The sequence below is a fragment of the Mytilus galloprovincialis genome, chromosome 14 (assembly GCF_965363235.1).
Source record: "Mytilus galloprovincialis chromosome 14, xbMytGall1.hap1.1, whole genome shotgun sequence".
Classification (NCBI taxonomy): domain Eukaryota; kingdom Metazoa; phylum Mollusca; class Bivalvia; order Mytilida; family Mytilidae; genus Mytilus; species Mytilus galloprovincialis.
Window position 1 is genome coordinate 47,757,830 of NC_134851.1, and position 16,692 is coordinate 47,774,521.

Below are 16,692 nucleotides of genomic sequence, written 5' to 3' on the forward strand. Positions count from 1 at the left end.
GGGCCGAATAAGGGCCTTATTGCTCCTACTCCTTTGATTGGTTAAGTTCCAATGATGGTTATTTTCTTGTATGCAATCAAATGTTATGTTAAATTTTTTCTATAGTACTGGACAGGATAAAACTTTACTCATGCCAAGTATATCTTTATTTGTAACAAAGATAAATTCTGCACATTTTTTCTAAAAGTGCAAATTTAACAAAGACTATGGGCGAGTTGTTGTCGCTTTGACACATTCCCCATTTCCTTTTTCAATTTTAATAGGGAAAAATCAATGGTGGTATTACACCTAGAGCAAATCTGACATGTGTGGGTAATCTTCTTTCTATGAAACTACTGAGACACATTTAACCATACTTGACCATAATAATTAATATGTTTTTTCTTTAAAAAATGTATCAGATGACCCCACCTTCCAACCCTCATGGCCCACATGAATAAAAATGGAACATAGGGGTAAAATGCAGATTTTTGTATATATCTCTGAAACTAAACCATTTGGAGCAAATCAGACAGGGGGCAGTTGATGGTTTTCTCAGAGCATGGGTCCTGTGTAATTTCGAGGAGAAGATTTTTTAAAAGTTAACGGACATTTAATATGGACGACAGACAACAAGTGCTGCCCATTGGACCAAGATCGTTTTTAACCCTTAAAGTACACCACTTACCATTTTGTGTACAACATCCCAGGAAATTAATAATATTTTCATGGCATCCTATTAATTTCATCACTTCCATTTCTTGCATTAAATCTGTCAATTCTCTATCGGTTGCATCCTCTAAAATATTTAAATAATATTGACAATTATTAATCGATAAAACCATTGGTCACATTCAAAGAATACTGTGGATTCATTCATTTTCATGGATTGCTTAAAACTTGCATAATCGTGGATATTTGATTTTGTAATTTTTCCAATCTCTGTATTCAAAGCCTATTCAAAATATGTTATTCAATGAACATTTGAATTCAATGTTCACCTGTACCCACGAAAATTGGTATCAAACTAATGTTAATGAATCAAAAGTAATTTGTCCCAACCCAGGACTATATGTCCCCATTCAAAAACATTGATCAGGAACCCTCCCCTTGCAGTGGCATAGCTTGCATGTATGCTCAGATGCTCAAGCATCCACATCATTTTGACAAAACAAAAATAAAAAAAACAGCAGTTTAACTCGGAAGTATCAAAATGTAACAAGGCTGAGGATATGAGGATAACATCCAATCATTTTCGAAGCAGTATGCCTGGTCTTTCATTTAGGATAATTTAGTTTGATACATGAATCGCAGAATAGTGTTTCAAGTTAACTTTTCTTCGTATAAATAGTCTATGTCATCAGCTAAGGCAAGCGGAGAGGACTGATACGCAGACCCGTGGACATGTTTCATCTGAAATTGAACCTAGTGGAGGGATGGCTTCTCATTTGACTATAGTAACTAACAACTAAAACACCATATCCTGATATCGTTTCTTGCGATATTGTAAACGACGTGATAAAACAAATCAATTTGTAATAGATCGTGATAAGTCCTAGGCTTATGAATTCCTGCTTCTATTTAGGTTCAAATACTAATTTTATTTTTATTCAGTAAAGAACAAAGATCCAATATTCCCCGCCATGCACATTACATGTCATATTTTATCTATCAAAGGCCAAGGAACAAGGGAATAACTAAAAAAAACTTTTATTTCTTTTTCTTTTTTAATATCTAACCAGATGCTTCTGCAGGGCGCAGCTTTATACGACCGCAGAGGTTGAACCCTGAATGGTTGGGGAAAGTATGGACACAACATTCAAGCTGGATTCAGCTCTAAATTTGGATTGTGATTAAATAGTTGACACAGCATAGGTTGGTGACACAGAATGAATGTGGTCTAATGAACTTAAAAAAAAAAATCGCTATGCTGTTGAATATTAATCCTCTCAAAAAAATGTTTGAAGAAATTTTCTTTTTATTTATGAAATATGAAATGAGAAAAATTGACCCCCCCCCCCCCCAATTTTGTTTTCACATCCCCCTTTTCCTTATTCCAAAACTGATCTTTTTTTTTTTTTTTTTTTGACAGAAAATTTTAATTTGCAAAACTGAATTACATTAATTGCAAGATGTGGACACGTTATATACTACCTAATAAATCAAAATAAAAATTTATAGCGAAATTTTTCTTCATTTGTGTCTTATTACTAGCATTAGATGGAAAAATTTATAGGCATCAGACTCAAATTTCTGATATCAACGTCTTCAGAAAATCATTTATTTCAGAAAGATCATATTATTGCAATTTTCTTAATGAAAGCACTGATTTTCAAAATTTTAATATGAAAGATAATGATTTACTCTCAGCTGGCTGCTCAACTAAAGTTTGTAATAAAATAAATCATGCGTAGGAATTATTGGTTATATCCAGGAGTATTTTGTATTTGTGATATAAGATGATATTTTATTACAAACAGAACTGTAAATTTTTAAAATTTTTTTTTTTTTTTTTTTTTTTTACCAACAAATAAATATTCTTTATTCTTCAAATTGCTTGTTACATCTTTACTTCATTGTCCAAGCTTCAATAAAGTATCCCTGTGAATTACTTTCTGAGTATCCAGGAAAATACACAGAATATAATAAAATATAATAAAACATCAATTATATTAATGTTTTTAACTTTATGAAAAATACATTTTGAGATACTGTTTGGTTCTCATTCATAAACCTTCGTAAATCCTTTATAAACATAGCATACACATCTAAAAATTTCAGTTTTTGCTCGGATACATAGTACGATTTGTAAATACAAAAACCTATAATTGTCAAGAAATAATTAAAACCGTTATACCCTTGATCTGATATTTTGTATCCAAATACTATATGTTTTGCTAATATCTTGTTTTGAAAATTCATTTTTGCTAGAAGATAATGTACTTTCTCCCAAAAATCTTTCAAAAATGAACATGTAATAAAGAAATGCAAATAATCTTCTTCTTTTGTTTTACAAAAATTGCATTTATCGTTCTCAGATATTTTCCACTTTAATAGTAGCTGCTTTGTAGGAATAATATATTGAAGCAGTTTCCATCTGAAAATTTTTAACTTATTTTCCTTTAAAATTTTAAATATAAAATCGTATACAAATGACATCTGTGGTATGTATTCTAATTTTAAATATCTTGTCCAAATGTTGATACCGATTGGCTTTATATATTTTTTATCTACTAAAGTTTTATAGAGTATTTTATTGTTGATATCTTTTGTTTCAATTTGTTTATTTTGCCATCTTAATTTAACCTTACATATATTGATTATACTCTTAATGGAGTTTTCTTTTTTTAAAACTTGCATCCATTCTTTTGGAATGCAGGATTTTAACATCTTAAACTCTGCAATCCAGTTTGTTTTATTAATTAACTTTTTTAAAATAAAACTTTCGGATAAATTTCCTTCACGATCGAATATGTCGTTAATATAAACCAATCCACTTTTAACCCAGTTCGGGACAAATAAGCATTTGTTGCGACATTTATTATATTTATTTCCCCAAATAATCTGTTTTCTAATATTAGAAAAGTGATTAGAAAATGTTGATAAACCTCCTCCTGTTTTAACCCAACTTGAAATTACTTGTAAATAAAAATCGGGTATTTTTGCAAGTCCATCTATTGATTTAATATTATCTAAATTCATGTTAAAAACAAGAAAGTTTTTACCAAAATTGTTAAAATATTTAGAAGGAATAATCTTCCAGTTCGGCATATTGGTTGTTGTTAATTTAGAGACCCATGAGGCTTTCAGTGCTGTAAAATAACTGTCAAAATCGATCATTCTTAACCCCCCTTTTTGGTATTCGCCAATAAGTGTGTTTCTTTTTACTTTGTCATTTTTTCCTTCCCAAATATATTTGAAACAGCAGCTTTCAATTTCTTTCAAGTAAATATCTGGAACTTTGCACGAAGTAGCCAAAAATGTAAATTTTGGTAATATTAAAGATTTTATGATCAATATTTTCCCAACCATTGTTAATTTTCTTTTTTCCCATGTTTTAATTAATGATTTCATGTTATCTATTTTAGGTTCCCAATTTAACTTTTCACATTGAAGTCTATCGTGACCAAAATAAATGCCTAAAGCTTTGACAGCTTTGTCTGTCCAGCGTATGCCCTCAATCTTATCTACGCTGTTTTTAAGCGCCCCAATCCAAATTCCTTCTGTTTTATTACGGTTTAGCTTCAACCCTGAGAAAGAGCCAAATGTTTCAATTATATTCATAGCTTTAGATATATCTGATTTTGAACTACAAAACAGAGTTGTATCATCAGCTAATTGTGATATTTTGATGCTATGTGTTTTATTGTCTATAGTAATGCGAAAACCTTTAATGTCTGAGGTTTGCCTCAATCGCTCGGCCATAATTTCGACCGATAAAACAAAAAGTAAAGCCGATAAAGGACACCCTTGATGGATTCCTCTAGAGTTTTCAAAAATTTCGGATACCCATCCATTATTTATTACACACGTCTGTATTCCCTTATATAATGTTTCCACCCATGATATGAATGATTCATTAAAACCAAAATGTTTTAGAACACCTAACATAAATTCCCATTCCAAAGAATCAAAAGCTTTTGTAAAATCAACAAATATTATAGCCCCATCTATTCCGTTTGATTCTGCATAGTCCATTATATCTTGAATTTGCCGTAAATTAAATCCAATAAATCGATTTTTTACATATCCAGTTTGATCTTCATTAATTAATTTAGGAAGAAGTTTTTTTAGTCTCTGTGCTAAAACATGAGATAGTATTTTCAAATCTACATTTAATAATGATATTGGACGATAATTGTCTAAAGATAATGGATCATTTTTCTTGAATAATAAAGTAAGAACACCCGTTCGTTGTGTATATGAAAGAAGTTTTTCCTCATGTCCCTTGTTTAGAACTTTTACTAACAGTGTTTTTAATTTTTCCCAGAACGTCTTATAAAATTCTAATGTTAAACCATCTAGACCCGGTGATTTATTTAACTTCATCGTGTTAATAGCTTTAGTACATTCATCTATAGTAACCTCCCCATCACAAATTTTAAATTCATTTACATTTATCTCCCTTTCCATAACAGTATCACCTATATATGTATGCAGTAGATCTTTATCTGGGGCCGTGGTTGTATATAATATTTTATAATAGTTTTTAATCATTTTTAAAATTTGTTCTTGATTTGTTGTTACCTCGTTATTTTCATTTTTGAGTTTGTTAATAGATTTTTTTACCTGTCGCTGTTTTTCTAATCCCAGAAAATAAGAATTATTTTTTTCCCCTAGCTCTATCCATTTCTCCCTTGATCTAATTTGAGCCCCCTTTGCTTTATATTCATAAATTGTGTCTAATTGTAATTCTAATTGTTTTATATTATTTGTAAGTGTTTCATCTTCGTTTAATTGTTCATCTCTGATTGTCGTTAAGTGTTCTAATTCGCTTTCTAATTTTCTTGTTGTCTCCCTTGATAATTTCGATTTTCTTTTACAGTATAAAATAGATTCGTCTCTAATTTCAACCTTTAGATTGTCCCATAATAGACGGATATCGCTACTGTCATTATTGATTAAACGATTTTCGAACTGATTTATTACTCTGTTGATTGTTTTTTTTATATTCAATATCCTTTAAAATAGAATTATTTAGTTTCCAGTATCCATTCCCTCTTTCTGAAGCCCCTGTCTTAAAGTTTAAAACTGTCCCTTGATGGTCAGTCACCTTAATCAGTGCCGGTTTGATTTTACAATATTCAACGAGAGACTGAAATTCTTTTGCAATTAAAATTAAATCTATCCTACTGGCTTGTGTCTTATCCTTTCTTCTCCATGTAAACTGTTGTGTGCTTTTATGTAAAATACGCCAAATATCTATAAAATTATGATTTTTCATTAGAACTTTTAAACTATTAACAGGCTCAGAAAATTTCGTATTTTTATTTAAGCTTTTCCTATCTAAAGTCTTCAACGCTTCATTAAAATCGCCGGCAACCAGAGTAATGCCTATAGAATTTTCTTTTATAAAATTGTTTACATTTTTAAAGAAAGAATTTCTATCTGTTCTATAATTTGGCGCGTATAGACAAACTAAAGACAATATTACATTGTCCATTTTCACATTTAATAAAATAAGTCTTCCGTCGTTATCGCAGAATTTATTAATAACCTCAATGTCTGCATATTTGTTGATACCTATTGCTACCCCCCTACTTGCCGTAGTCCCATGACTGCAGTGAAAAATAAAATCAGTTTCCTTTTCTAGACTAGCCCTAGTTTCTTCATTGAGATGTGTTTCTTGTAAAAGGGCAATGGGACACTTATTACGTTTAACCCAATCTATAACTCTTAATCCTTTTTCTTTATTTTGTATACCATTAACATTAAGTGTACATAAATTGATATTTGTCATTGTAATGATTAATTAAAAGGTTATTTAATTTCGTTGACCTATCTACACGATCTATTCTAACATTAAAGTACAAACTTTCAATTGACAACAGGTAAAAATTTGCGACCTTATTTAACATGTTTAATCTCGTGTCAATTATTAACCCGTGAAGTACGGACGTACCCAGGTATACATAATTTGTTTCATCACCTGTTACAATGTGTATATTAAAAAAGCATTCAATTTGGACAAATAATTCTACCTCTGACACAGAATGAATGTGTTCTAATGAACTTAAAATTTTTGTTTTCTCTTAGAGCAATTCACTATGCTGTTGAATATTAAACCTCTCAAAAAAATGTTTGAAGAAATTTTCTTTTTTATTTATGAAATTTCAAATGAGAAAAATTGAACCCAATTTTTTTAATCACATCCCCCTTTCCCTTATTCCAAAACTGATCTTAATTCAAATTTCTAATGGAGTTTGCAACAATAACTGCTCATTTAAATACATCATAAAATATTAAAATGTAAAAAAAGTGCTTTTTATCACTGAATGGTAAAGATTGTTTTAATTTATCAGTTGGTAGTAAAAGTGAAAATACATTGTATATTGTATAAAACAATGATTTAAGTTGATTAAACTACTATTCTGGACAAAGAAAGATAACTCAAATTTTCAAAGAATATTGAAAATATCTTGCTATTGCACAAATATCTATTCTGGACAAAGAAAGATAACTCCAAATAACTGAAAATTGATTGCTATTTCACAATATTGTGCAATAAGATATTTCTTGCTATTGCGCAATACTGTCAATTGAAGATTTCTTGCTATTGAACCATACTGTGCAATTGAAAATTTCTTGCTATTGCATAATACTGTACAATTGAAGATTTCTTGCTATTGCTGAATACTGTTCAATTGAAAATTTCTTGCTATTGCACAATACTTAATATAATAATTTTGAATCCTGTTTGGACCAACTTGAAAACTGGGCCCATAATCAAAAATCTAAGTACATGTTTAGATTCAGCATATCAAAGAAGCCCAAGAATTTAATTTTTGTTAAAATCAAACTTAGTTTAATTTTGGACCCTTTGGACCTTAATGAAGACCAATTTGAAAACGGGACCAAAAATTAAGAATCTACATACACAGTTAGATTCAGCATATCAAAGAACCCCAATTATTTAATTTTTGATGAAATCAAACAAAGTTTAATTTTGAACCCTTTGGGCCCCTTATTCCTAAACTGTTAGGACCAAAACTCCAAAAATCAATACCAACCTTCCTTTTGTGGTCATACACCTTGTGTTGAAATTTTATAGATATCTATTCACTTATACTAAAGTTATTGTGCGAAAACCAAGAATAATGCTTATTTGGGCCCTTTTTTGGCCCCTAATTCCTAAACTGTTGGAACCAAAACTCCCAAAATCAATCCCAACCTTTCTTTTGTGGTCATAAACCTTGTGTCAACATTTCATAGGTTTCTATTAACTTAAACTAAAGTTATAGTGCGAAAACCAAGAAAATGCTTATTTAGGCCCTTTTTGGCCCCTAATTCCTAAAATGTTGGGACCAAAACTCCCAAAATCAATCCCAACCTTCTTTTTGTGGTCATAAACCTTGTGTTAAAATTTCATAGATTTCTTTTCACTTTTACTAAAGTTAGAGTGCGAAAACTAAAAGTATTCAGACGACGACGACGACGACGACGACGACGCCGACGCCAACGTGATAGCAATATACGACGAAAATTTTTTCAAAATTTGCGGTCGTATAAAAAGAAATAAAAGCTTCACAGCAAATGAAATGGGATTTCCATTACAATTTATATTTCAAAGGGACATTACTAGTTAAAAATATTTGATTACGAATTATTTTCAAAATTGTCAAAGACATTGCTTATGATATGAGTTTCACTTAATCTGACATGAATTGTACACATGAGAGTGCTAACAATACCGGACGATCGGACGCCCGGTATTTTTATGTCTCCTGCATGCGTTTAGCTCAGTAATAAAAAATCAAAGGTTGTAGACTCAAATTCCTGGAAAGAGAAGTCACTTCAGTTCCTATACTCAGAAGTTCCTAAATTATACAGAAGTGCCGCTGTAATGGAGTCCGTTTAAACGGTTTTTGATATGTCAAATAGAAGATTGGGGGGGAAACTTTACATCAAATATTTATGAATTGAATGATGGTAGTTTCAAGAAAACAATAAAATTTGGTTAAAAATATAAATATATGAATTGGTGGGTATTTTGAATTTAAACAAAAATCTAACTAGTGTCGGATTCTGGGGGAGTACATGTGCTTAAATAAAAAATATTTTCTGCACAAAAAGGTCCAAAACATTTTTCGGCTCGCTCGACTCGGCAAAACATCCACATCATTTCAACCCTGGCTACGCCACTGCCTTGGATCCCCAATAGAACAAGCAGAGCTTGCATTGCTCACAAGTTTGTTTTTTTGCTTAAATCTTTCATCAATGACTGTTTTTGCTTTTCAATTTATATTTAATAATAAGAGGCTTACAAATGCCAATACAATGTTCATTGTATCTGTCATATTTTCATTAAAAGCAAATAAATGCATTTTACCCATTTGTTCCATTTTAACCATAGTGTCTTTGTTTCTTGAAGTACAAGGAAATAAAATACAAATTTATACTAAATTCATTTGCGAAGATTTATATAGTTAAAAAAAAAATAAAACAACTTGTGTAATTTTCCTTAAAGGTCAATAACTCCGTAACGGGTCAATTGACAATTTTTGTCATAAAAAACATTTTTGAAGATGTTACTTTGCTGAACATTTTTTGCTGTTTACAGTTTATCTTTATCTTTAATTAATTTCATACAAAAACTAAAAAAAATCCTTAAAATAACCAATTTAGTGGCAGGAACCCAACAATGGCAGCCATGTTTGTCGATGGATCAAAACTTCGGATACAATTTATAAGCAAGATACCAGATCATTAAGGAAATTTTTTTTTGTTAAAGTTTGAAATCTTTGGCCCAGTAGTTTCAGAGAAGGTTTTTTGAAATAGTTAACAACAGATGATGATGGAGGCCAAGTCATTAGTGATAACATAAGCTCAAATGGTTATAGCTAACAAGAATGTGTCCCCAGTACATGAATAGCCCATCCACACTATTATTTTCTATGTTCAGTGGACCTTGAAAATGGGGGAAAATTTCTAGTTTGGCATAAAAATTACAAAGATTATAAAATAGAAAACATGAGCCCTAAGTTTCAAGTTGATTGGACTTCAACTTCATCAAAAACTACCTCTACCAAAAACTTTAACCAATCCTTTAACCTGAAGCGGGACAGACAGACGGAAGGACAAACGGACGGAAGAACGAACCAATGGATGGACAGATGAACAAATGGACAGACAAAAGAACGAATGAATGGACGCACAGAACAGAAAACATAATGCACCAAAATGGGGCATAATAAATGGGACATTAAAATGGGTTTTAATCGATCCTACAAACTATCCATGTTTATGTAATAAGGAGTACTGTCTTTTGGTATGTATAACGAACACATTTACATTTATACCCTGTGTGTTATACATGACTACAAATATTTTCTTAGTTTTTTTTCAGGTCCAAAATTGGACCAAGAAATTTCCAATTGAAGTGAAAAGTAAGGATTTTTTTTGCTCAAACCTTGATTGTTTTTTATGTGTTATAATATTAATATTCTTAATTTGTCATGTTTTATTCAAATAAAATACATTTTATATCTTTGTTGTTACGTTTTTCGTGTAAATTTGTCAATATGTTTTGCAATCCGGAAATTTGCCAATTGTCTTAATATTGAAGACACAATAAAGCTTTTGTTATTGGTTAAATCAGCCTAGAGTTGTGTTCCTTGTTGTCATAACTTATTGTTTTGTATGTGAAGAGTTGAAGAAAAGTGTATGAAAATTGAATAAACAACACTCATTTTGAAAAGATAAACCATATAATATATCAGGTGATCACAAGTCATGTTGGTCAGTCATGTGACATAATATTGTAAAGTGATGATTTATTCTATGAGAAGTTTATTTTTATAAATACGTTTTTACTTTGTAACTTTTCAACTTTTAAACAACTGTTTAAAACCTTTCAAGAAATTATGATTGAAAACATGATTATCACATAATTGTAACCTGAACAAATTTAATTAGGAACAAGGTCAACCTGTCACTGATTTGTTTTGACATTCATTAGACCTGGGGTTGAAGTCATAAAACTTTGCTCAGTGCTCGGAGCACAAAAATCTTGCTCAAAACATAAAATCCAGCATTTTGATTGGTTTTTATTTGTTTAAGTACAAAAAACTGACTCAAATATTTATTACTTCAAGGCCTGTTGATTGAGGTGGGATAATCCAGATTAACAGCTAGAATCATCAAACAAAAAATAAAAGTATTGAGATTTTAACAATTCATTACAGCACTAATGACATTAATTGATTTGTAATTATTTTATTGTTTGAATCAGAACATTAATTGGATATTTATAATCTTGTCCTTTATACTCAAACAATTCATCCTTTTAACTGTGATTTTCAAAAAATTATCAAAGTTCAAAGCCCATAATTATAGCAAAAATGAGCCAAGCGGAACAAAACTGAAACTTAACAATTCCTAGTTGTGGAATTAGGGAATGACAGAATGATGGAATGACGGAATGACAGAATTACGGAATGACCGAATTACGGACATGGATAAAACTATATGGCACCGACATCTTTGTTGCGGGCCATATTCCTTGCAGGGCCATAACAATGCAAATTTTTCAATAAAGATAAAAAAGATGGAAAAAATTCAATTCTTATTTCCCAAAATTTTATGCTTGTCTAATAAAAAAAGAAAACCTAAGCATAAATCCAGTTTTCATTAATACTATTTGATTTTTGATCTAAAATATATAAGTAAATTTTACCCTTCAACATCTTGACTGCTATGGCAGTTGTTGGAGCTTTATTTAAACCAACAGTTTCTGCTTTAAAAACTTTACCAAATGCTCCTTCCCCAAGAGGTTCACCAAGTGATAACCTATAACAATAAATAAATTATTTCATCTCATATTCATTTAGATATTGAGATACTGATTGATGTAACCATATATATATAACTAAATAAAATTCTAATAGTTGTACACATTTTCTTAGATATAAGAAGATATGGTATGAGTGCCAATGAGACAACTCTCCATCCAAATGACAATTTATAAAAGTAAACCATTATATGTCAATGTACGGCCTTAACACAGAGCCTTGGCTCACACTGAACAACAAGCTATAAAGGGCCCCAAAATTACTAGAGTAAAACCATTCAAACGGGAAAACCAACGTTCTAATCTATATAAAACCAGAGGCTCTAAAGAGCCTGTGTCGCTCACTTTTGTCTATGTGAATATTCAAGGACATGACAAAATTGTGTTTTGGTGATAACTAAGATTTATGAAAAATGGTTAAATATTGACTATAAAGGGCAATAACTCCTAAAGGGGTCAACTGACCATTTCGGTTATGTTGACTTATTTGTAAAACTTACTTTGCTGAACATTATTGCTGTTTAGTTTATCTCTATCTATTATAATCATGATAATATTCAAGATAATAACCAAAAACAGCAAAATTCAGGGGTAGCAACCCAACAAAAGGTTGTCCGATTCATCTAAAATGTTTAGGGCAGATAGATCTTGACCTGATAAACAATTTCACTCTATGTCAGATTTGTTCTAAATGCTTTGGTTTTTGAGTTATAAACCAAAAGCTGCATTTTACCCCTATGTTCTATATTTAGCCCTGGCGGCCATCTTGGTTGGTTGGCCTTTTCACTGGACACAATTTTTAAACTAGATACCCTAATAATGTTTTGGCCATGTTTGGTTAAATTTGGCTCAGTAGTTTCAGAGGAGAAGATTTTTATAAAAGTTAACGACGATGGATGACGGACGCCAAGTGATGAGAAAAGCTCACTTGGACCTTCGGGCCAGGTGAGCTAAAAACAAGAAACGAGAAACACATATAAATTATATAAACAAACTACAACTACTGTACATCAGATTCCTGACTTAGGACAGGTGCAAACATTTGCAGTGATGGATTAAATGTTTTAATGGGTTAAACCATTTATTACTAATGATTTACAATTTTCAGTGTTTTTGAACAATTTTGTACCGAGACACATGTTTTTTTTTATCTAGGTAATGTGAGAATGTTATATTTGCTCTTTTAAAAAATTACCAGAAAATCAAGTTTCTCACATTGTATTGCATGATCAGGCCTCTACAATAACATTTTTTTCAACTTGTCCAGGAGGACTTTGCATTATAAGTTGATTCAAGGAACAAAAGAAATTTAAAACAATAGAACAGAAGTTAGTTTTATATCTTTTTAAATATTTTTCAAAAATTATTAGTCAAGAAAAACTGAAACTAGTCATGTCACAGAACTTAGGATCTACTTTTTAACAATGCCAAGTCAAATCAGACTTGCATATGAGGCACCGTCTGATAGGCATGTCAATGTAAATTCATTGGATTTGTATCTTGTTTTTATTATAAAGTCAAATTTTTTGTCAGCTTTTTCCAGTTTTATCCATTTCATACAGTAAGTACAGAGTGAGTCATGGATGATATTACGACACTCATTCCAATTTATAATTGACTGGGGAAGATAATTAGGTCCTTTACTGAGGAATTATTTTAACTCTCCGTCTTGAAATATGTTAAGATCTCCTGTTATAACATGGGAAATTGGTCCATAAATGTATTTGGAATTACTGCAATTACATGAAGTAGGTGTATTTTCACTGATATTAAAATCTTTACACAATTGGCTATAATTTAACACAAATTTCCATGTAGATTTCTTGTAAATATAACAAATAAGAGGGAGCTCAGTATTATCAAAATATCCAGGAATTTGTTCTTTAACAGAATGGTTGTTAAAAATACCAGCAATATTTACAAAATCAAAACCTTTATTGACATACTTTATTTTAATAAAATGTTTTTTATGATCTTCAGGACGATCAATTTTAGGAAACAGTTTAGAATAACAATATGCCATTATAATTTGAACAATTTCGTACTTAGGACTGCTATATGAAATTGTGTTGCAATCCTCTAAAATTTTATTTAACTTATTAATCGGTAATGAACAGAGCTTTGTTAACAGATAATGTCTGCTGTTGTTTTTTGAAATAGAAATTAGGTCCGAAATATTGGTGTGATTGGTCCGAAATTTTCTTTGATTGTGATTTTTTCTACGACCATGAGAATGTTTTTTTTTCGAACAGTTTTAGAAACAATATCCAAAATGTTAACAGTATCGGTTCTTGATATTTTTTAATCTAATTTAATTCAATTATTTTCCGTGATTGTACAAACTTTGAATGAGATTCACCAGGCTGCTTATTTACTTCTTCCAAAGGTTGAACTGCTAAATATTTGATAGGATGACTGTGCTTCTTAAGGTGTTGATAAATGATACTTTTGAATTTATTGGGTTATTTTCTTGAGTGCGTTTAGATAAATATCGACCAGTTTAACCTACGTACTGAATACCGCATCCTGGTTTGTTTCATGTGAGTAAATAAATAAGACTGTTTGTTTTTCAAGTTATATCAGTTTCAAATTTTAAAGAAAATGAGCGACCATTAAGTGTGGACCTTACCGTATTGTTGGTGGAAAGACAGGGACATGTTACTCATTTTTTGGCATGACACTTATCGATAGAAGGGTAACCACGATTTTTATTTTTAAAAATGTTAGCGATGGTAGTATTTTTAGATAGGCGATTTTGAAGATTGAGACGTGTAATTACCCTTTGAACGAGTTAAGTATTTAATATTTTTCCATTTCTAAGCTTCCTATTGTTTTTTTGTTTGTGAATTATATTAGAAAGGAGCAAAGACTGGTGTCCAGAATATGAACCAGCATACAATGAATTAAGTTATGAAAAAATGATAAATCTGTTCAGCTAAAGATGTCAAACGCTATCTGTATTAATTACCCAAAAAAGATAGGGTATATCAGGGTAGCGACTGACGTCTGACTAAATATTCTCGCTCGGACACACACTCCATAATCTAGTATATTATAAGAGCATATAAACCTGTTAAATTAAATTAATATTGATATAGCTTTTACTTGTCTGACCTTTTTATCCTCCAGTACAAGACAATCAGACAAGTGTTATTGTTGAGCCCTAATGATTCCAGTATATATATGAGAAAATGTTAAACCTTGGAAAAAAAGAGTTTTTGGAAAAACTTCTTGTTATATTTCATACTACAGTGGTTACAATATCTATTGAATTCATCTGAAAATTGATACAACCAATCAAATATCAGGTCATTATACAGCTTTTAACCAAAGAAACAATCTGGATGTCAGAAACAGTGAGCAATGCTATTTGTGGGTCGACAGATATAAGTTAAAATGTTGTCATGAGTCAATATATATGTCTTTACAGTATGATAACTTTCATGGAATGGTCAATGTTATGCTTTAACTTACTGTTGCCGTCTAAATTCCCAGTGTTTGTCCAGAGGGAGATCATACTCTGACATCATGGTCAAATCAGATGACAAGCGTCTTCTTGGACCAGGTTCAATTCTGATTGAGGGTAAAACAAATGGTTGTGTACCATCATAAGATTTGTATGGATGGTAATTCTCATTCTGGAATTGATGCAAAACATTCTGATATGAAATTAAAATGTATACCTGTTTCAAATTTGTGTGCAAATCCATGTCATTTTTTTAATTATCATGATTTTGTAATAGAAATAAACATCATAAAAGTTTGAAGAGCACACAGACTATCGCTAATAATAAATGAAGCAAGTCCAGATGCAAAGCTGTTATAAATATTCAAATCTAAAATTGACAAAAACTTCCTTAAAACTAAATTAGATTCTGTCTAGATTGAATATCTCTATTTTCATAATCTAAACATTACTGATGAACATTTAATGAATCTCAATAATCTTCCTTTCTTAAGACTTACTTTGTAACTTTTACACCATATAAAGACAACTTCCTCATAAAACTTCATTTCCTAATTATAACCGAATAAGTCAAACATATTCTTTTTTATGCACTTGTATTTGAACTTATCAGTAATAAAATATGTTTGAATATTGAAACTAGCCTGTGTCATGACAATTACTCTCTTGACATTTCTATATTTGCTGGACTGAACCCTCTTGTAACGTCTATAACATATAAATATCAGGAGTAACAGGAAGAGAACAACTACTGATGCGACACCACCGATAATGTAGATTACTATTTGCTCTTTATCGTTTGTTCCTCCTGACCTAATGTCTACTGCTTCTGCTTGTTCATCTGCAATTAAAGTATTTGTAATTAAAAAGTTTTCAAAAGATGAAATAATATGTTTGAAAGGAAATGGTAAATATGTGTCAGCTCAATAGCTGGCTTATCTACAATATTTATATCCAATTCAATCCTTTTTTCCTCCTCATCAAACTTTTAATTGTTAAAAGTCTTTATTTTAGGAATGATTGTAATATTTTTTTCTGTCTATGAAGGAATAATATCATTAAAAAAAATGTGGTGCACACTGAATAACCCACTACATAAGTTACTCTAAAGTGTGTATCAAATTCAACATTTTTAACGATGAACGCCATGATTATTTTTGGTGTTAAAACTGCTTATTCTCCTTTTTTGTAAGTGTTCTATACTTTAAGCACCTGCATAGCCATTTTTACTTGATAGAAATATAAGATAAGGGGGTTTCAAATATTTATTTATTACATATATAAAGTTAAGATAAAGTGATCAGCCATCATATATAGTTGGTAAAAAGTATCTCTGCTTAAGCTACATAATGTCAACTTTGGTAACACTATTGAGCAGTGGCTTTCTGGTAGGTAGCTGTCTCAATATGTTTAATAAAGTCATTAGGGTCACCATAGTCAGCTTGGCAAGAAGTGTAGTAAGCATGATCTTGACCCAATGGCACTTGACTTGTACAATTTAAAATCAGATCTCCAGGCAGAGAAAATATGGCTAGATAATTGGTTGTTTTTAATTTGTTGCTAGGGTATTTGGTAATAACAGAGACATACATGTATAATACATTATATGTCTATGGGATAACATAGTTTGCATTTCATCAAATTATAAAAATTTAGAATTTTCAAAGACAAACATACTTATACTTAGGTATTCCATTGGTTTAGATAGAAAACAAGCCATAAATATTGTATTTGATTT

The 16,692-nt window shown here is 30.7% G+C and overlaps 2 protein-coding genes across 4 annotated transcripts in view; both read right to left on the reverse strand.

Moving 5' to 3' along the window:
- The window catches only part of LOC143059828 (uncharacterized), a 196,805-nt gene that overhangs the window by 94,455 nt on the left and 85,658 nt on the right, over positions 1-16,692 (reverse strand). The gene's annotated exons all lie outside the window — the stretch shown is intronic.
- LOC143059165 (fibroblast growth factor receptor 2-like) overlaps positions 1-16,692 on the reverse strand; it is a 66,594-nt gene that overhangs the window by 2,432 nt on the left and 47,470 nt on the right. For all 3 annotated transcript variants that reach the window (XM_076232661.1, XM_076232662.1, XM_076232660.1), the window contains 4 exons: positions 15,599-15,795; positions 14,963-15,126; positions 11,375-11,487; positions 668-778 (listed from right to left, as the gene is read on the reverse strand). In XM_076232661.1, the coding sequence (XP_076088776.1) occupies positions 668-778; positions 11,375-11,487; positions 14,963-15,126; positions 15,599-15,795 (585 nt within the window). The remainder of the gene's footprint in view (positions 1-667; positions 779-11,374; positions 11,488-14,962; positions 15,127-15,598; positions 15,796-16,692) is intronic.